This window comes from Rhodamnia argentea, chromosome 4 (genome assembly GCF_020921035.1).
Source record: "Rhodamnia argentea isolate NSW1041297 chromosome 4, ASM2092103v1, whole genome shotgun sequence".
Lineage (NCBI taxonomy): Eukaryota > Viridiplantae > Streptophyta > Magnoliopsida > Myrtales > Myrtaceae > Rhodamnia > Rhodamnia argentea.
Genome location: NC_063153.1, coordinates 19784876 through 19806695, shown reverse-complemented (window position 1 = coordinate 19806695; position 21820 = coordinate 19784876). Strand labels below are relative to the sequence as shown.

At 39.9% G+C, this 21820-nt stretch overlaps 3 protein-coding genes across 3 annotated transcripts; all 3 read right to left on the bottom strand.

Moving 5' to 3' along the window:
- Positions 1-3192: 3192 nt before the first annotated feature.
- LOC115752584 (40S ribosomal protein S2-3-like) lies at positions 3193-5411 on the bottom strand. The gene is made up of 2 exons (XM_030690831.2): positions 4690-5411; positions 3193-3526 (listed from the first exon to the last, which is right to left on the bottom strand). The coding sequence occupies exons 1-2, from the start codon at positions 5347-5349 to the stop codon at positions 3365-3367; spliced, it is 822 nt and encodes a 273-aa protein (XP_030546691.1). The 5' UTR covers positions 5350-5411; the 3' UTR covers positions 3193-3364.
- A 2988-nt stretch (positions 5412-8399) lies between these two features.
- Positions 8400-10956, bottom strand: LOC115752578 (cellulose synthase A catalytic subunit 3 [UDP-forming]-like). Its single transcript, XM_048278078.1, has 4 exons — positions 10641-10956; positions 10095-10297; positions 9618-9932; positions 8400-9378 (listed from the first exon to the last, which is right to left on the bottom strand). Exons 1-4 carry the CDS (start codon positions 10954-10956, stop codon positions 8788-8790), a joined length of 1425 nt encoding a protein of 474 aa, XP_048134035.1. The 3' UTR covers positions 8400-8787.
- Positions 10957-16635: 5679 nt separating this feature from the next.
- On the bottom strand, positions 16636-17040 carry LOC125314842. Its single transcript, XM_048278077.1, has one exon. The coding sequence runs from the start codon at positions 17038-17040 to the stop codon at positions 16636-16638; it is 405 nt and encodes a 134-aa protein (XP_048134034.1).
- Positions 17041-21820: the final 4780 nt, after the last annotated feature.

Genomic DNA, 21820 nt, shown 5'->3' with positions numbered 1-21820 from the left:
GGTGATCTCGGGTGTTGCCACCGGTCCCGATTGATAGATCTTGACATAGGGATCAAAACGCCCGCACAAGCTTTTTCAATTATGTCCAATTGAGGTGTCAATTTCATGGTTCAATCTCGGTTTGCAAAATTCAAAAATGGCTCTAGTTCGAGGTTGAAGACGAACCGTGTAGGCCGAGTCTGTGGGCCGAATCCGGTCCGACCCTTAGACACGGTCGTCTTAATTTTTGAAATTAATGAAACATTGTGGGGAATTTTCAAAATTAAACTTCAAAATGGGATTTAAGGGCGTGGATATTATTTGAAAATGTGATTTCGTCCAAAAGTTCAGTGCGAATTGATCAAAAACTCTAAATTTGTTCTATGATCCGATCATGAAAATTTTCAATTTCAAATCCCTAATGGCCAAATCGAACCAAACCACCCCCATCAATCGATTCAGAATGTTGAAAACTATAGGGTAGTGGTCCTATTTTTGCATGACAGTCTCTAAATTTTGATGAATTTCATTTTATCCGAAACCTAGGGACTAGATTGCAAGAAACTTTGGCAATTTTGCTCAATCCATGCAATTCACGCAATTAAGGAAGCAATTGAATAAAATTGAAGTACGTGGTACTAAAATTGAATGTCACGATTCTAAAAATGCAAAGATTGCAAAAGAAATGACCCAAATTGTAATTTTTGGCCAAATTCAACTCTATGTGTAACGAATGAACACTTAGAATTGAACTTGATTTTTGAACTTTTAAGAGGTCCAAATGAAAAGGGAATTAAAAGAAAAATATAGACTACTTTTGTATATTTTTCTGACCTCAAATGCTATTTTTCATGAATTTTCATGTATTTTTCTATTTTCAGAAAATATTAAAGAATGCGAAAAATATGAAAAAAAATTTGTTGTTAAAAAATGATTACCTAGGCGTGGCCAAGGGCACCAAAGTTGATTTTGCAAATGTTTTTTTTTTACTTTTTATGAATTTTTCAAAAATAAACTAAAAAACGACTAATCAAAAATTATGTGTCAACAACCATCCTCATCGTGACCAACCCGCACTTTTCCGGTGACCTTGCACAGCACAGTGTGAAGCTTCCCGATCTTGTTCCCCCGGTAGCCCCTACGCAATTGGGTCGGTTCAATTCGGAAACAAGTTAATTACAACCTTATTGGTCCGTTCAAAGCTAATTTACATGGGGATTGGTCTAGTACCGATTTTGAAAAGGTAATCCATTTGGTTCACTAGAATCGATCCAGTTTAGGATTTTGAATCGGGATCGAATCCGGTAGTTTTACACCGTTTCTTTAAGAGAAAAACTGCTTATTTCGCTGAACTAGGGAACCAAAGATGCATGGATTTTGGTGAGGGATAGTAACAAAAATGAATCTTGAACTTTTGACTCAATTTGCAATATGGTCCATGAACTTTCAATTTGATCAATATGATCTATGAACTTTAGTACCATGTGCAATGTGGTCCTTGAATTTTTAATTTGACCAATATGACCACCAAACTTTTGAAGCATGCTCAACTTAGTCCGTGAATTATAAAAAGATGGTCGGTGCAGTCTTTCCCTTAATTCAAATTCGGGAATGACATTGGAAATTTTTTTATAGTTCAAGAACTATGTCGAACAAGTTCCAAAAATTCGGAGATCATATTGAACAAATTGAAAGTTCAAGGATCACATTGCATATTGAGCTAAAGTTCAGGTATCATATTAGTCAAAATAAAAATTTTAAAACCACATTACATATTGAGTCAAAGTTTAGGAATTATTTATATTATTTTCCCTTCAAATATGATGGAATGAAAAGTAGGATGGTTCCAAGGATCCATCCAGCCTATTGGGCTCAATAAGAGGCTTAGTTACTGCCGTTGTCGTATGCCAATTAAAGAAAACTTGGGCCAAGGGAATTTCGAAACGACCCACTATCAAGGCTCTGTGCACACTTGCTAACTCTGACGTAGGACACCCATAAAACATTTTCGCACCTCTTGGAGTCAAAGTCAAGAGTGCTCGACAACCTAAGCAATAAGCACGTGGAATGTTACTTTCCTTGTGGGCAAAACGATTGGCACAATTCAATTAGTTTGCTTCTTAATCTCAAACCGCGTGGTCGATTCATTGCAGCAGAGGTTGACTGCTCCTTGTAGAGTTTGTACAAAGAGCATAAAATCTTGCCGCCTTCGGCCTTTAAAATTGATCCAATTAAGAACCGAACAGAAAGTCCCCAACTAAACCATGTATGCATTTTTGCCTGAGCCTTCCCCCTATCTAAACACATTTCCCCCAAGCATAAGGACATTAAAATTGTCGAAAGTTTCGTATGACGCTCACTTTAGTGTCAAAAATTTTCATCGGCACTGTTGCGTGCAAAATCAGAGAAAAACATGTTACCTAAGTACCTTCGGCGAGAAATTTCAGCAAAAAATGTCACCTTTACAATGAAAAGAGTAGGAAAGATTGATTTTTTTTCCCTTTACTAAAACCCATCTGCGTGGGCATCCTAAACAATGTCGCACGAGCCGATGTGACATCCTAAACAATGTCGCACAACACCCAAGAGCAAAAGAACGACATCGTATTTATCTCGCCTTGAGGAAATTCTAGATGGTTCACAAAAGGAACAAAAATGACGTCGAAATACAAGAGCTTAGGGATGGATGTGAGCTGGCAGAAGATTAGAATCGACAATGATTCACCTCCAGCAAACCACGAATCGATGGAAATGGAGGTGGGGGCAAGAGAGAATCGCGAGGATTCCAAATTTGATGAGCGATTCGTATATGCGTGTCCTTCATGCACCTATGACCTGAATCTTTGAAAGTGAGAAAAAGAGCGTATCGGTATGCTCTGATCAAAGATGGTCGCTAGCGAGGGAAATGCTGGTGTTGACGATCCCAATGGATTGAGGATCAATTCAATCGCTTCAAATTGTAATCTATTGATTTAGGATTTATAGATTGAAAATTCCGTTGAATTGACGATTTAATATTTATATTTGGAGCAAAACATTTGATCAAAGATATTATTACAACATGCCCTCTGACAACTCAAATCATCAGGTTTCTGATGATCCAAATCGAAATTAGCACTTCATCCAAAAAAGAGTTCCCTTCCATCATTATTTGTTTTTCGCCAATCCCAAATGAGCAAACGCCCTCGGACAATCTAAGGCCCGACCAGATACTCGATAAGCAGCTCTGAATTTTGTTTCAGTATGGACCAAATATCCAAATCCTCAATCCAAATTGTAACAAAAGGCACTGAATGTCACAAAGATGTGAAGACAAACAACACAACCAACCTAAAGTAAAGTTGCTGACGCGAACTACATAACTCTTAGCCGCCAAAGAGCTACCTCAGGCATCAATCCTCTCGGTGTCGTCCAAAATGAGCGGCTTCCCGGTGGGCTTCGCCAACAGATCAGTGTACTCTTGGAAGGGAGACTTCGTGAATCGTGTTTCCCTCCAGAAGTCAGGGGTAAGGAAGCCATAAGTCTTCAGTAGACAGTCGAAGGTTGCCTGTGGACGAGCAAGATTTATATAGAACACCAAGATTATGCATGGTACTAACCACTAGAAGAACTTGCAGAGTCATAATGCACACACGACATCTCCAAATTAGAGAGAACATTTGACCAAGGATGTTGAGGAAAATTGCCGGAAATAAAAGTAAGAAAAAAGTGGGAGGCACAATTCCATGACCGAGTAATAAAAACTTCAACACCATGTCATCACATAAATTTCGTCACCATCAATGAGGAAGCAGAGCAGGCAAATTTCAGATGGAGGTCTATTAACTCCAAAAAGCAAAATTTGTCCAGAGCCTTGCCTTTAACAAACCATCTTGGTCAAATTCTATGCTTATTCTTGATTCTTTAAGTCTAAAACTACACATTTGAGAATAGAGACCGCAGTGGATTCACAAACAACGCAACAGCCATTCTACAAAAGAGACAACTGGTAGAACATTTGATGAAAGAAAGAGATGCCGTATAATTAATCACTCACGTATTCTTCTGAATTATATGAATCTGCCCATTAATTCAATAAGGATATGAAAGAAATACTTTTCATAGGCAACATTATGTCAATGAATTCATTAATTCAATCAGGATATGAAAGAACAAATACTCTATATAAGAAACATTCTGTCAATGATTTCACTGGGAACTTCCTTTGTAAATGGAATACACAGAACCGTGATCAATCAAACATCATAACTACTAGCGGCCTAATATCAGTTTGGGAAGGAAGATTAAAATTAGAGATTGATCAAAAAGCAAGAAAATATCCACTCTAGTTCTGCTTCAATCTCTGACTCTAGAGGAATGATTAGTTAGGGCGGCAACTTCATCTCCAAATACTATACCGCATAAGCAATGGATTGTCATGACAAGGAGTGCATGTTTAACATGGAGTCTGAACACAGATTCATGTCAGTGATAAGCTAAAGGACCAAACTTTACGACCATCAACAACACCATTGGGTGGAACTTACGCAAACTACACACAGCATGCTAGACATTGAGAATTGAGGTATTCAAGCACATAAAAAGCCTTCAAATACCATTTTCCCACTGTCACTTCACAAGACAAAAACATCCGGTGCATCATTAAATCATTGTCTAAGGATTCAACTAAACAACAAAACAGAACAAACCAAGCTCAAGAAAAGGAAATACCTTCACGAAGTTCCCGAGAGTCTTCGTGGATCCCCTAGACGACGTGAACACATCCTCGATCCCCGCGAACTGGAGCACCTTCTTCGGCACGCGGGCAGCGACGATCCCGGCCCCCCGCGGCGCCGGCACCATCCTGACCGTGACCGACCCGCACTTGCCTGTGACCTTGCACGGCACGGTGTGCGGCTTCCCAATCTTGTTCCCCCAGTAGCCCCTCCTCACCGGGATCACCGAAAGCTTCGCGAGGATGATTGCGCCGCGGATCGCGGTGGCCACCTCCTTGCTGCACTTGACCCCCAGCCCGACGTGGCCATTGCCGTCGCCGACGACCACGAAGGCCTTGAACCGGGTCCTCTGGCCGGCCCGGGTCTGCTTCTGGACCGGCATGATCTTCATCACCTCGTCCTTGAGCGAGGGCCCGACCAGGGTGTCGATGATCTGGTGCTCCTTGATCGGGAGCGAGTGGAGGTAGATTTGCTCGAGCGAGTGGATCTTGCCGTCCTTCACGAGGCGGCCGAGCTTGGTGACGGGGACCCACTTCTCCTCCTCCTGGCGCGGCGCGCGGCGGCGACCGCCACGACCCCCACGGTCGCCCCGGCCTCCGCGGCCGCCGAATCCACGGCCGAAACCGCCACGATCGCCCCCACCTCTCTCCGCCATGGTTTTTCCTCTTTGTCGAGTGCGAGGGATGAGGGTTGGATAGGGCCTAACGTCTAAGAAACAGAAACGCACAGTTAAGGAAGAATTTATAGGTGGTGCTTCTGCTAGGGTTTTGTACAGTGATGACTAGTAATGAATATTGGGCCGGGCCGGGCCTGCCCAGGATGAAGGACATGGGCTTATTAGCCCGAAATTCAAGCTTTACGGGCTTGACGGGCCTTCGGCTTTCACCGTGCGACCTGTGTACAATGCTGCTTCCACAGTTAATTCTAGAAAGTGACAAGAATACCCTCAGTTGAGAGTGTAAGGATTAGGAAAAGAAGGGACAAATGCCCCAAAAAAAAAAAAAAAAAAAAATTCTCGAACTTATATATGTAAGATAAAAATATCTTTGTGTATTAATTTTTACTTAGAAGACAAAAATACTCACCATTTATTTTTCACTGCGTGCAAACAAACCAATTCCCTCGAAATTATTGACTGAGAATTTTGATTGTTTCCTTTGAAGCAAAAGAACTCGTTTCAATAACTCCAATTCTTTTGGTTCGGAGTTAGGGTAGGGCAACAAGTCACATCGAATCGGGACTGAAACGGCCCATTAGGTCACGGGTCGTGCCCCATTTTGGGCCTTGGCTGGATCGGAGCGTTCCATGGATCGGAGCGATCCAATCCAGGCCCCAAATTCTAAAGAAGTTTTTAGACACTCAGCGATCCACTCGTCCAATAACTGACGGTTGTGCCGAATTTTAAAAAAAAAAAGTTGACTGAAATTCACTAATTTGATCACTTCTCATTAACAAACCACGTCCCTTCGGCACATTTGGACAATCTATAAAAACCGTGATACCTCGGAGAATCATACGGGGACCCGAGGTTCCATCTCCAGGAGCGCCGACGTGCTCTCCGAGGGGACCGTGAAGCAGGTGGTTGGGGACGTGATTGACAAGTTGATCGGGTTATTCTCTGCACGGTCTTGATTCGCTGCTTGGGGTGTGTTTTTTGTCTGATTAATCTCGATTTGTGGGTTGAACGTGGGGGGATGCAACCTCTGAGCTTTGTTTTGCGATGCGGTGTTCTGGGTAAGATTGTTAGTTGTTTATGGACGTGGTCTGTCCATCTTACCGTCAACAATTGATGATTTTGTCGTTGGTAAATATGCCAGATGAGTGTTTACATCATGCTATTGTAAAGCTTTACATAAACAGTTGGAATTCATGCTTTGTTCAAAAATTTTTCTCCTGCTGATGGTAGATCTCCTAAGTTCGTTGCTAGCAACCAGAGAGAGAGAGAGAGAGAGAGAGCGCTTTAGCAACCAGATAGAGTGAAATTCTCACTATATAGTTGGTCCTGTGGATGAGATTACAGCTTTGAGATGTGAGTATTTCCGGCGCAATCATATGATTTGTTACGAGCAATGAAGATGCGCATGTCTAATTTAGACACGACACAAGATTGATTTCCCATAACAACAATGGGATTGACTCAGTGATTTGAGGAATAGAGATGTGTTTGTGTGATTTAGACGCAGAACACAGGTTTGGTTATTTATACCTACAACGATGCATAACTCTTCGCAATTTTCTAGCCATGTTCCATCTAATTGCAAAAATCATCTAACAAATACGAATTTTCTTCACTTTTTTTTTTTTTTTTTGTCTTCGTTATTTTAAATGAGATACGAATTTAAAAAGACAAAAAATGATAGTCGTAAGAATAGACATATCGATGAATAGCGATGTGACATGATTCGGACATGGAAAATTATTATTATTATTTATCGGTTTAGCATTCTTTTCATCCCTTGGGACTAAACATAACTTATAAAGCAACGACCTTGACGTCCGACAGGAACGTATGTACCAATGATAACTTCTTAAATTGAAACACTACATATTAAACCAATAAAGTGTTCGTAAAAAAAATTTGGAGTAAATTTATTATAGGTATATTAGTTTGGGATTTCTTGTGGTAAAAAAATATTCTGAGGTAAACTTATCATAGATGTATTAATTTGAGATTTTTTATGATGAAAAAATGATTTTTTGGCAAATTAATCCTTAAAATTTATTTGTACAATTTTCCGCAGCCCCTGGTGGAGGAGCCGGTCCGATATGCGCCCGGTTCCATCGAGACGTTGGTGGTGGTGCTGGCAGCGATCACGATCATCAGCATGGTCGTGGGGATCATAGCTCGCCTGTGCAGAGGGAAGCATTTCGGAGGGAGAGGAGAGAACGGTATCGAGGCCGGGGTCGAGAGGCGGCGCAAGAGCTACATCGAAGCCGGCGCCGGCGCCGGAGCAAGCGGAGAAGAAGTGAAGTGGGGACTGCTGGGAGACGGTGAGTCTTGGTCATTTTCTTTTCTGTCGTGTTCTTGCTTTCTTTGCTCAAGGAGATAGAAGGGGTAAAAGAAGAGGGTAGGTAGTACTGGTAATTAGTATTAGGGTTTGAAAATATATATGAATGGGGTTGCAGGGTTTGTTCCAACTTCAGCTTGCTTATTCAATTAGAGGTTCTAACGTGTCAAAAAAACATATGAAAAAAGAACTTTATTTTACTTTGAGAAATACTAACTGCATTTGGTGCAGTCTTGATTCAATGCTCCATGTGTTTTTATTTTATGAAAAAATTTCGCAAAAATAAATCAACCGAACAAAGGCGAGAAATGGAGATCCTTATGTCGACTTGTGATTGATCATCTAGCGAATTTACTTCGGGCGCTTGAGTCTTCCGGTACAATTCAATGTTCGAAACTTCAAACAGATATTCGAATCCACTTTACCAAGAGAATGAATATTTATTTTTTATATACCCGTGATCACCCTCCATTCATCGATTCAAGATTTTAGATTGGCCTTTACAACATCGAATCAAAGTCGGGTTTTGGCTAATGAAGGGTATTTTATTTGCTTCCTTTCTTTGATGGGAAGGAAAGTAATACTAAAGCCTCCAAGTCCATAATTCTCGTAATATCTAATCATGTTAGCTTTTCCAAAAGCTACGTGCACTGTAAAAACTTTCTTATGACCGTTGCTTCTTTTGCTAGCAGAAACAGAGAAAAGGGGTTTCATGGCTCATCATTTCTACCTCCTGAATGAAGAAGATGTCAGAACCGCGCGAATAAAAAGAATGTTTTTCTAGCAGAAACACAGAACAACATCCTCTCGCATAACCGATGGCTGTACGTTTTGCATCACTGCAATGCTTTTATGTCTGAGTTATTGTCGAACGAAACCAAACTTTACCGAAGATCAACACCAGAAACTTGTCAGCAATTCAACTGTATAAAGCTAGGTACACGTTTACGTATAAGATCAACAAATCAATTGATTCACTAAACTGTAGGTAGTTAAAATTTACTCGTATATACTGTTTGCCGAACTAAACATGTGTGACGAAAAACCCCTGACCACGCTCGGATTTGTGCAAGATTTCATGGTATCTAGCAGTTGATTCCACACTGCTCAATACTTGGGCCAACCACCGCGGTTGTAAAAGGATGGATGTGCACCCAGAGCAAGGAAAAGATAGAGGCCAGCAGAATCGACAACACGATGACGATCGTCGGCACTCTGCTCTGGTTGCTTGGTAGTCCTTTAAGGAAGGGACAGAGATGAATTATCACCCAGAAAGCGAAGAACAGCTTGCGGAACAGCACGCTCCAAATATGATGCCCGCTGCTAATGGCGCTAGACACTCCGGTAACCAGTCCGATCAGGTTTATGAGGAGGAGGGTCGTTAGTGGAATAAGCAGGCTGGTCCATTTGAATATTTTCAGCTCGGAGAACACGGTCTGCTCATTGGATTCTTTGGAAGGTGTGTGGATACTGGTGTCTATTCTGGTGAGGACTTTGAGCAGGCCCTGGAAAATAGCGAACAGGTGCCCCGAGACACCTCCTATTACCCAGAACTGTTCAGTACTCCACCACACGTCAATCCTGACCCCGCTCCATCTCATTTCTAGTATGTTGGTGGCGATGATAGATAAAGAAAGTGAGATAAAAGAGATAATGCCTATGATGCTGATCTGCAGCTAGAGAAAAGAAACAATAAGCTACAGATCAGGAGCGTTAAGTCTCTATTTACGCTAAGTTTCATGATCCATTGGAAGCATATGATAGACAGTTCGTCGTTTGAACGTATCACAATTAGTGTGGATTCAATACTTGATATTTACCAAAGGTAACGTCTTATGAGAGTCGGGAGGAATCACGGTCCGATATATATCAAGTGTACCCGTGGGATTATGAATTTTCCAGTGAATAGACTGACAGCTGGCAATGTGCAATATGCAAGCAGTGGGATCGCCGTGAATGGATAAACTGTGGCATTGATATATGCGAGCCTTTGAAGCAATTTCAGCCTCACACCGAAGCCGTACCAAATGGGGCAATGCCGGCTGAGGAGCACTTGAACGGAACCTTGAGCCCAACAAAGAACTTGATTGAGACGATCCGACAGGTTAGTGGGAGCAGACCCTTTAAAAGCAGCACGTTTCGGCATGCAATAGATTGATCTCCAACCACGGGCGTGCATCTTTAGTCCTGTCACAAACTCCTCCGATGCAGAACTGTAGATCCATCCTATCTGCAAAAATAACGCAAAAGTTAAGACTTAGTCGCAACGGCGGTAGATTCCAAGCATCCTTTGCCACATAGGAATATTTTGATTTTGTCTGTACTGAACCAAAAGCTCATTTCATCTTAAAGTGTCTGAAAGTCGCCATAGAAGTGGGTGATAGAGGCCTACTTCGCTTCCCCATTTGGTGTTGTCTTCATATCCGCAGCTAATAACTTGAATGGCTTCTTTAAGGAGAGTTTCCAGAGATGCAAATTGAGAAACGTCCCCTGTTTCAAGTAGTATCGACTCGATGAAGCCATACGATTGACCATACCATTTCTCCAGGCTCAAGTGTGACATGAGATGCAACTTCTCATCCTCGTATCCGTCACCTACACAAAGTATTTCACGGATGATCAATGTCTAGCCTCACTAGTCAGAGACAACCTCAGCATTCATCTTCAAGTCAATTTGCATTCACAATTTCAGGGATGATCATTGTTTAATTGACGAGAGCCTCCACCCGAATTTGGGGGAAATCTGAATACGCAAGCCTCAGAAGTTTCAAATTAAACTGCATCCATGAGAAAGTACGACCCAAAAGGAGAACAAAATCGACAAGAAAGAACCCTAGTCTGAACGTTGAATTTACAACTCGGGGTTAAAAATGAAGTTTTCACAATAGCAAGCGAGAGTACTTTAATATAAACTCTAACAGGAACTGCATAAAACTACCTTCTATCCCTTCTTGAGAACGTTCTAGATCGACCATCGGAGCATCAGGTTCCGCATTCTTGCTTGAAATTTTCATTCTCTCGTCGGTTCTCTTTTTCGCTGTAGAACCCTCTCTACATGATCCTCCAAAGCACATTGAGAGAATTCCTTGTTCTCTCTGCCTGATCTTGCCCGGAGCCTCATAACCATAAAGAGCTCGCCTATTGAAAATGCACCCGGTACCCACGTATAAGGGGCCCTGAATCCATCTAACCCTCTCAAATTTATCTGAAATCCAAAGAAGGTGGTCCCGGAACGCATAAAGCTGAGAAATCATGACTAATGGACTCCATAGGAAACAGAAGATGCGGAGCTTACTGTCGCGACCCTAAAAAAATTAGGCTAATGGATTATCAGGTTAATTAGGAACTAGCCTAATACGGACTCTCACAAGACTTATCAATTCGCAACTTTTGGTTTATTAAGATGATTTAGAAAATAGAGTCGTCACTAACCATTTTAGAAAGATTGATTAGGAACCTAATAAAATAACGGGACAAAACTATTTTATTTCTACGAACCGTAGATTTTGAGTCCGGGGACTTGGTTACATTAATTTTTTAGTTAATACCCTTTCGGTACCATTTTCATGAAGAATGTCTGATTTTGTAATTTTGATGGATTTTGCTTGAAGTTCAAAAGGGGAGCTTTTTTTTAGTTTTTCTTTTTATGATTTTTTTAATTTTTGTGTATTTTCAAAATTAATGTGCAATCTTCTAATTGAAATAATTGAACATCTCAATCATGCAACCAAATCCTCAAAATAAGCAATATTCCCAAACTGGCAAGTAAATATTTTGATCTACTTAGGATAAATTTTTTTTTACCTTATCCAAAGATTACCTTTCCGAATTTGAACCGATATCAAATCGTTTCGATTTTGAAATGGCAGATTCGTGGTAGCTCAGGTTCGGCTATGAGAATTTTCTGAGGAAAGCCCGCAATAGAAAACAAGAACAGGAACAGGTTTGACTTGCAATTGATTCACCACTGACCAGAGACACATGGGTAACCATTAATGCCAACAAAAGGGAGAGTAGAACATAGAGGCGCATGGACAATATTTGGTCTTTCCTCCTCTGACTTTTTGGATTACAGCCTCCCAGGATCTCACGCTTTTCCACATTTGCCCACCGCTTGAATTTTCACCCCTAAATCCACGCGGATTAGTTTTGATCAATTACAAAAAACAGATGGGACTCATTCTATGTGGCGTCCGTCTCGGTGCCTCATGCGATGCCTGTTTTCCGTGATGGCAACAACTTCGTCTTGCGAAGAACAACTATGAGATCCAGCAAACAACCGAGGGAACGAATCCTCAGATCCTAAAAGATACAATGAGAAGAGAAGAAGGCTACGGAACAATGAAGTTCTTTAGTCAATGAACTAACAAAAATTAAATTAGATGAAGATTTGAGATGGAGGACAGATGACAAAGAAAGAGATGGACTCAAATGAGCAATTCAAGTACCAGTAACCTGAGATTGTGAGCCATCAGCTAATGTAACAAAGTTTGACAACCCAGGAGATTTAGAACAAAGTGAAGACAGCAACTGATGAGTAGCTCCAAAGTCTATGTCCCAGGAGCCGGACACTGCTGAGAGTAAATAGGATGAACTACCTTTGGATGTTTGTGCCGGAGTTGCAACAGGAGCTGAAGGACTTGTCACCTGTTGGGAGCGAATCCATGCATCGTACTCAGTACCTGTCAACATAACTGAACCACTCGTGTTTCGCACACTAGTAGAGTCTGGTGGAGTTTGGTGGGGGGTAAAGTAGAGTCTTGTGGAGTCTGTTTAGCCTCTGCATACGCTATAAAGGTAGGTCGAAGTTCCGAAGGAAGTACATAGCAATTAGCCTCTATATGTCCAGCTCTTTGACAATGATTACAGTGGCGGGAGCCACGACCACCACCAGAAATAGAGGTACTATGAGCACCAATACTACCATCACGACCTCGACAACCTCCACTCTGAGCAAAGCCACGTCCACGACCCTTGTAACCACGACCACGAGCTCCATGTGCATTAGTGCCATGAGAAACCATAGCACTTGTCTCCAAAGATGGAGTAGAGATCTTTTCAGCGGGGGTCGACCGAAGAGCTCAAGAGAAAATCTCATCCATTGTAGGAAGGGAACTCTGAGAGGTAACCTGCTAGTGAAGTGAGGAATATTCCGGCCCTAATGCCTTAAGATATAGTATAACTCGAAGATCCTCTTGTCGTTTAATGAGGACAGCCGGATCGTTCGAAGCTAGAAGGTAAGTATCCAATTACCTACAAAGCGTCGTGAAACGAGCATAATGCTCTGATAATGATTGATTCCCATGGTGAAGATCAAAAAGAGCCTCCCAAGTGTCACATACTCGAGTCATGTCATTCTCTCCAAAATAAAGTAAGGCACTTTTTTCCCAGACTTCCTTAGCAGACTTGCACTAAATGAAGTGAGGACTAATTTTTTGGTCCATACTATTCCATAAAAGGGTACGGATCATTGCATCTCCAGTAATCCAATTAGGTACCTTACTCCGATCTGAAAAAGCTATAAATTTAAGATAATCACTTTGTTTAGTGGCAATAAGATAAACTTTAATAGGAGTGGACCAAGATGGATAATTAGTTCCATCAAATTTTATAGAGGTTAATTGCAAGTGTACTATTTGAAGTTCCAAATGTAGCCATCAGTGAATCAAGAACACGATTAAACCCAAGAACAATGTCACAATGTATCAACAATCAATTGCTTAACTCCAGGGCTAAAAACATCCACAAAGCAGAACAATCATTTGCTTATAACCAGCAATTACCACACTATCTCACACCAACAGTCATCTAACTCAAGAACAACAAACCACATTCCCACAGGTCATATCATACCTCAAGAACTCATTGCCACAAACAATCCGCAACAAAGAATTCCTCAACTTCAGACCACGCTTCAGATTTCATCATCACAGAACCCAAAAATCCCAGACCATTGTACATAGAAACAACAAACCTCTGGAGGACCATTGTAGCGGAAGACTTTGATTCCAGGGCTTACCCACAAGGATGACGTTGAGCGAGACAAATGAGGATTAGATGACGTCCATGTTTAGGATTATTTATATAGATGACGTCAGGCAAGGAAGGCGAGGCCTAGACTGCGTCAGACGAGGGCTAGTGGAGGTCAAGGCGATGTCGGATGTGGTCGTTCGACGGCTAGATGATGTCGGGCAACCTCGAATCTAGGATCACCAGCCTGGGTGACGTCGGATCTGGTCGTCCAACGGCTAGAAGAGGTGGGGCGACCTCGAATCTGGGCTCACCAGCCTAGGCGATGTCGGATCTGGTCGTCTGACGGCTAGACGAGGTCGGGCAACCTCGAATCTAGGCTCATCAGCCTAGACGATGTCGGGCTATACCAACTCTTGGTTGCCTGTTCAAGGCGATGGCTGATTTGGCTTCTCAGAGTTAAGGTGAAGTCAGATTTTGGGTGTCGTCAGTGATTGGCAATGGTGATTTACGGTAATAGGTGTGGTAAGGTGTTTAGAGCTCTAATACCATGTTCGGATTTAGGGAAAAGATGATTATTATTCCATTAACAAAGGATTGCACTTATATATAAAAGACTCTCAACATCAAATGAATGACTATTTTACCCTTATTCTAACATCTTTAAATTATCAAACAAACAAAAACACATTGGTCGTGATATCCAAGAATTATTTGCTAAAGATTTGACCCAAGGGATGTCTTTTTCTTAACCAGTTTGTTAGAAAAGTGAATGCTTCCAGATGTTCGTTATGGTGAAACTAATGGTCTCTTCTATGAAACATCTAAGACTATGCTAACTATTTGTCTGTATTTGTAGCATCATACTTCCACTGAAAGCACCTTCGGATACTTCTCCTCTTGTTCTAAGAATCAACACCTTGTTAATATCAGGAAAACAAAACACCAGAGTATTCTCTTGTCTAACCACACCTCAAGTGATGATTTTTTTAGCTAAACAGGAAAATCTGGAAATATTACTGAGACAAAGGGGGGAGTTATTTCAATGGACCGCTTGTGAAATGCCGCAATATATTTTGAGGTGCGCTTGCTTCTCATTGTTGAGAAACTGAATCAATCTGACATTTTTGAAATTTGCCAGTCATATTTACAAGTATCCAAGTAAAAACAGAGCAACGAAGTATGGGACCATGTGATATCTCTAATATTGATAACTTTATCCCTCGTTTCCAAGAAAGAAAATGAGGAGAAGGACGCATTTACATTAGAACTCAGTTCGAATTGCAGGAAGAAGCTGGCCAAGAAGTTTTTGCCACTCATCCTCTGGAGCTTTTGTTCCATGAGGAGTGAGTAAGGACTAGAAATAAGAGAGATCTAGGGGTGACAAGTCGCTCGGCTCGGCTCGGCTCGGCTGGTTTATAGTACTAGAAGTCAAATTCAATAAGCTATTAGCAGCCAGCATTGATTTCTCCTGTAAAATGTCCCTTCCTAATTCGCTAGCTTAGCGAATACTTACAAATTTCTGTTATTGGGAAACTGTTGACATGTCTAGTAATCTATGTTAACTTTGTCATTTATGGAAATGTTTGGTCCACTAATTTCAGAGTCGCCTTGCAAGAGTTGCTTCTTGTTCTAGTAGTCGCATGCAAAATATAGTCCGGATCGCCTATATGTCCATATCTGTATATTATCTGTTTCCATATGGTCGTCGCCTTGGTACATGTCTGCCTCTTTTATATCATGATATGTGCACAGCCTTCTCTATCGTGCATAATTATGGGATTGGAACCATAAGTTCATGGTCTTTTCTGTGTCCAAGTTTCTACAGTTGAAAGATTAATTGAACCATTCTTTTGTTATTGCACACTCATAGTCTTCTAATCCATGTCGCAGTCCAAGGGCAGATACTAAATACTCCTCATCTGTAAATTCATAATTCATCTTGGGTCGACTTGGTGAGAATTTGTGTCGAAGATATTGTTGTTGTCCAGTTTGGTTTCATGTGTTATGCAAGTGCACTAAAGAATCTCAAATCAGATTGATTAAAGTAGAGCAATCAAAATCTGGTGTGGCCATAACTAATCCGCCTAAGCTTTTGAGTGAAATTCAGTCCAATTAGGTATTTTGAGAGATTATGTTTGGCTTCCTTTTTTGAGCCCTTACTACGTGGTATTAAACTTTTGTTGTGATTCCCAAAAGGTTTTGCATGCCCTTGCTGGTCAATGTTGAGAAACTGAGTAAACTCGTAGTCTCAACTCATGAGTAATCAAGAGAAAACAGAGCAAGGAAGTTTACTGAGTGGCTAATATATATGTCAAGTGGATAGATTCAACTCTATATCCCATGAAATTATGTAAGAAGAAGAACGCGCTTGCAATAGAACTCGGCAGAATTTACAGGAGATATCTAGCAAGAAGCTTGTACTGATTATCCTCCAGAGATTAAAGTACAAGATGGAAGTAACTAAATTGGCCCAACCTTTCGAGTAAAATTGACTCCAACGAGGTAAATTTAGGAGAATATGTTTTGGCTTCCTCTTGTGAGCGGCTATAATATGGTATTAGAATTCTGTTACATACCCTAGCCAGTTGTAAGTACCCTTGCTGGCCATTGTCGAGAAATTGATTAAATCCTACATTGTTAGAGTTCGTAGTGCCAACTCACGAGTATTCAAGAGAGAACAGAGCAAGGAAGTTTACTAACTGGCAAGTATATATGTCAACATGACAAATTTTAACTCTTTATCCCATGTGATTACATAAAGGAGAAGAACGAGTAGCAATGGAACTCGGCAGAATTTACAGGAGGAATCTACCAATGAAGCCTGTTCTGTTTATCCTCCGGAATTTTGTGCGTTGAGGAGCACGTAAAGACGCAAGAAACACAAAAGAACAAGAAGAGCAGCTTCCCTGTTTCTAACCTTTTTTCCTCCTTTCCTGCCCAATCCCTTCAAAATGTACTTCTTATCTACTTGAACATGCTAATTTACTCTCAGCTGCTGTACTGCTGCTGACAGAAGAACCACTGACAAAGCAAGGCCGACAAGAGAACTTGGACGCTGCTGTGGACAAAGAGCAGGTGGTTGACAACTCCTTCCAGGGGAATGATATGTTGTTATGATTGGGGCAAGCAGTCGAACGACTTCCTTTCAACTTGTGCAACGCACAACTGCAATGGCGGTGGTATGGCCTACGCTCAATCTCCACATCATTTACTAACAAGCTTCCATCAAAGACACACCGAAGCATCGTTTCAGCTGCTATGGTGGCCATTCGCTTCTCTCCCAGTGGTTCTTCTAGATCTTTTTGCTTGGTTTTGTGCCTTGGCTTGTTTGAGAATGCAGGTGGTAATTTGTGAATCTTCCGCATGTCGTGGGAAGCATTTATATAGCATTTGGAATTGGCGTGTGCTAGTTGGATAGTGGAGTTCCCTAGAGAGAGATATTGGTCTTGGTTGATTTCGAGAGAATGCTGAAGCTGTTCCAAAGAGCTTTTTGGGCCGTTAGTTAACTAAAGTTGTTCTTCTCGAGGAATGCCATTGTTCCTAGTTTCATGAGAGAGAGAACAGTAGGCTCGGGTTGGCATGGCTGATTTAAGGAACTAAAAAATGAACTCCAAGGACGTAATAGCGCCTTGCATATATTTCGCCAATAATAGATCTTTTTCCAGGCTGGCCCGTTAGAGCAAATCTTTACAGTTCTGTTTTATGTGAATCTGGTGATTGTCTTTATGTATAGTAGGATTTTGATTCTTGTCTTTTCTGACAAATTTTCCACCTTCTTCGGTTATGGCTCAATTTCAGATGTCCATAAAATATTCGTTTCTAAATATTCATAGTTTCGCTTTGAGCTTAAACTTGAGACATATTTTCAACACTTTTGCCAACTAAAGCAAAGTTCCTCTTTTCCAAATGATTTAAAAGGATTAAAGTACACTTAAAGTGTCAAAACTTGTGTACGGCGCTCACTTTAGTGCCAATTCTTTCAAAAAACGATCACTTAAGTGACAACTTCTTCTAAAAACAATCATTTTAGTGTCAATTCTAATTTGAGCCGACATGGCTTGTCAGAAATCCGACATGTGTTATTTTTTTATTAATATTTGAGCTGATGTGTCTCGGTAGAGTTGATACTGAAGTGATCGTTTTTTAAAAAAATTAATACTTAAATGATCGTTTTTTTAAAAAAATTGGCACTTTAGTGATTGTTTTTCAAAAAAATTGGCACTTAAGTGATCGTTTTGAAAGTTTTGACACTAAAGTGAGCGCCGTATACAAGTTTTGAGCTGACATGGCTTGTCAGAAATCCGACACATGCTATTTTTGTTATTAATATTTGAGCTGACATGTCTCCGTAGAGTTGACACTGAAGTGATCGTTTTTTTTTTAAATTGATACTTAAATGATCGTTTTTTTAAAAAAAATTGGCACTTAAGTGATCGTTTTTCAAAAAATTTGGCACTTAATTGATCGTTTTGAAAGTTTTGACACTAAAGTGAGCGACGTACACAAATTTTGACACTTATAGTGTACTTAAGCCAATTTAAAAGTCAGTCCACTGCCTTTTTGTGTTAACTTGGATGATGGGAGTAATGCGATCTGCTGTCGGATCGTCCTAACGATATACATCCGGATGAATCGATTTGCAGTGTATTGAGATCCTCGTGATGAATTCATTTACGTTACATTGTAGACATTGGCTCTTTCATTGGAGAACACGGTTGAATTAGAGAGAGTGGGTACTTTCCAGGGCCATCACTTTTCTAAAACTCACGTTACAGTTTTTTCCAAGAGATTTCCTGATTCCTAGCTATGTAGACAGACAGAGAGTCCTAGGTAAAATGGGTTAAAGAGTCGGCGCGTTGCGACTAGGGCTTCTGAAGTTTATGGCACAAATGTTCAAAGATTGACGTAGATTTCTCCAAAGGACTTTTCTGAGGAATCTGTTAGCCAAGTGAATCCCTAGAAATGTCCTTATATGCGCAACTGGCTCTGTTTTGTCTGCAGGTATATGCTTCCCTTGCTTTGGTTTAACTGTTTCTTGTTCTATGCTAGTCATTAAAATCTAGTTTACATCAGCTACTTTGCTTTTCCAACTGAACTTATGGCATCATATTGGCGAGTTTGGGTTAAAACATAGGATTTTTCATGTGTTCAACTAGCATGTTAAGTTGAAGATACCTGTGACCCAAAGGAAAAAAGAAAAAAAGTTGAAGATACCTTACTTTTGGCTAAAGAACACTAGAAGTGCCAAAACTTGTGTACGACGCTCACTTTAATGCCAAAACTTTCAAAACGATCACTTAAGTGCCAACTTCTTTTAAAAACGATCACTTTAGTGCCAACTCCAATTTGAGCTGACGTGGCTTACCGAAAATCCGACGCGTGTTATTTTTTATTAATATTTGAGTTCACGTGGCTTGGTGGAGTTGACACTGAAGTGATCGTTTTTAAAAAAATTGGCACTTAAATGATCGTTTTTAAAAAAATTTGGCACTTAAGTGATCGTTTTGAAAGTTTTGGCACTGAAATGATCATTTTTAAAAAAATTTGGCACTTAAGTGATCGTTTTGAAAGTTTTGACATTAAAGTAAGCGCCGTACACAAGTTTTGACACTTGTAATGTACTTAAGCCCCTTACTTTTTTTCTAGTTCTTTAAATAACAAAAGGTGTAAAGTTATGGGTTTGGAACTTTTGCTTAGCAGATTTTAAAGGGTATAAGTACACCTCAAGTATCAATATTTATATACGGCGCTCATTTTAGTGTCAATATTTTTTTTTTATCACTTAAGTGTCAAATTAGAGAAAAAATAATCATTTTTCAAAAAAATTAGCACTTACGTGATCCAAAAAATTATTACTTTAGTGTCAAATCGGAGAAAAAACGATCATTTTAATTTCAAATAGGAAAAAAAAATGCCACTTTAGTGCAACGGCGAGAAATTACAGCGACCTCACCGGAATTGGCACTTAAAATATTCGTTCTTCAAAAAATTGGCACTTAAGTGATATAGAAAAAAAATATTGACACTAAAGTAAGCGTCGTACACAAATATTGACACTTGAGATATCCTTTTGCCAATTTTAAAGTGTTATTACATGGCACGGAATTGTCAAGGGATAGCGCCTGATGAGCCCAAATATTGGGTCGGTCTTATCTTGATAAATGATTGTCCCATGCCTAATTTAGCTCAAGCATCTGGCCGCTCGAGCAAAGCATACGGATTACTTCAGCATAACAAATGCTTTTGACCTAACATGGCCATTATCAGGAGAGGCGCATTAGCTGCTTATGCTCTCGACCAGTTTGTGCGCGATCCTTAAAGATGATAATCATCACATCCGTAGTTCTGACGCTTCCCTCACGAGCAAATTGTATCAACCCTTCCGTATGTCTCGCAGAGAACCCCGATGCCACTAAGCCCCACTTTTCAATCCATACGGGACTTATATGAATGGCAAAAGTTCGTCCAGTCAGCCAAACGACAGTGAATTCATTCTCGGACCTTGCACACACCGCCCGTCACACTATGGAAGCTGGCCACTCATAAATTTATTTGTACGGCGAATTCAACCTCATAAAGCTATGAAGACAATATGGACAACACGAAGTACGTCAACACACTAAATGTTTTTGTTCTCTATGTTGACTATGTCTTCAGTTCTTTATAGGCTTGGGTCAACGTTAGTGTTTGGGGTAGTAGTATAAATATTACTTTCTCAAGCTATTATGTTAAGAAGCAAAGACAAAAAGAGTCTCATGTTTTTGGGTTAATACCACAAAAAATTTCAAACTGGTACACTTATGATAAATTTATCTCAAATTATTTTTTTTCCATGAAAAATCCTAAACTAGTACACTTGTGAAAAATTTATCCCAAACCGATACACTATTGATAAATTTACCCTTCATTAATTTTTGTTAAATCTAACCGTCAAATTGCTGACTTGGATGACATGTGTCAGCTCACGGATGTACCAATTTGAGATTTTAACCATATGTTTGTCACATGTTATTAATTTGGGATTTTTCGCGGTATTAATCCAATTTAATTGAGGGTAAATTTGTCACAAGTATACTAGTTTGGAGTTCTTCGTTGCAAAAACAATTAGTTAAGGAAAATTTATCACGGATGTACCGGTTTTGAATTTTTTTATGGTAAAAAAACTAATTTGGGATAAATCTATCACGGATGTACTAGTATGAGATTTTTCGTAGTCAAAAAAATAATTTGAAGTAAAATTATCACAGATGTACCACTTTGGGATTCTTCGTGGTATTAATCATTTGATTTTTAGAGCCACCTTTTGTAATTCTTGGTTCTATAGTGGATTTTTCTTCTCCTCTCCTCGTGGTTTTTCCGACGAGGGTTTCCATGTAAATCTTTGTGTTCGTTTTTTCTTCTAAGTTTAAATTTCATTATTTCTTCCACATTAGTCATAACAGTCTACTAGAGCTTTGCTTCTTTGTGGGTATTTTCAATATTTTTGGTTTAATTCCAAAGCAAATTTTTAATCAGCAGCAACACTTTGAAAGGATGGTCTGCATTACACTATAGGTATATCTTACTTAAATTTTATTGTAACTTCTAAACCATATTTTCATTCTCCTATTAATTCAATATCAATTTTCTCAAAGAAATTTTAAAAGTATGTAGCCGCCAATATTCCACTACTGTGAACATGAACGTCTCTATAACATACTAGTATGGTACCCTCCAGTTAAATAATTAGTGGATAATCATGATATAACCAAACTAAATTTTACAGAATGGGAAAAGTAATTAACTTTAGGCATTAATTAATGCAAAGTACATCAATAATTAAGTGTCGGCCAGAAATTTTCACAAGAAAAGGAAGAAATGCGTGAATATTCCCCATTGTGAAAATAAATAAAGGTAATTCTCGGTATGCAGTTTTCCACAACAAAAAAAAAAGAGTTGGGAATTTCTTTTAAGAATGCAAATGGAATATTTGTATATTTCCATAAAATAACCAACAATTCTTGAAAGATTCTGAAAAATGGACAAAGCTATTAAGATAAGGACTCAACATACTTATTTTATGCTTGCATATTTCTTATTGAACCATTTTAGTTGAAGTGCTCAAAACATGGCATCTACTTATCTTAAAAATTTGTTAGACATTGT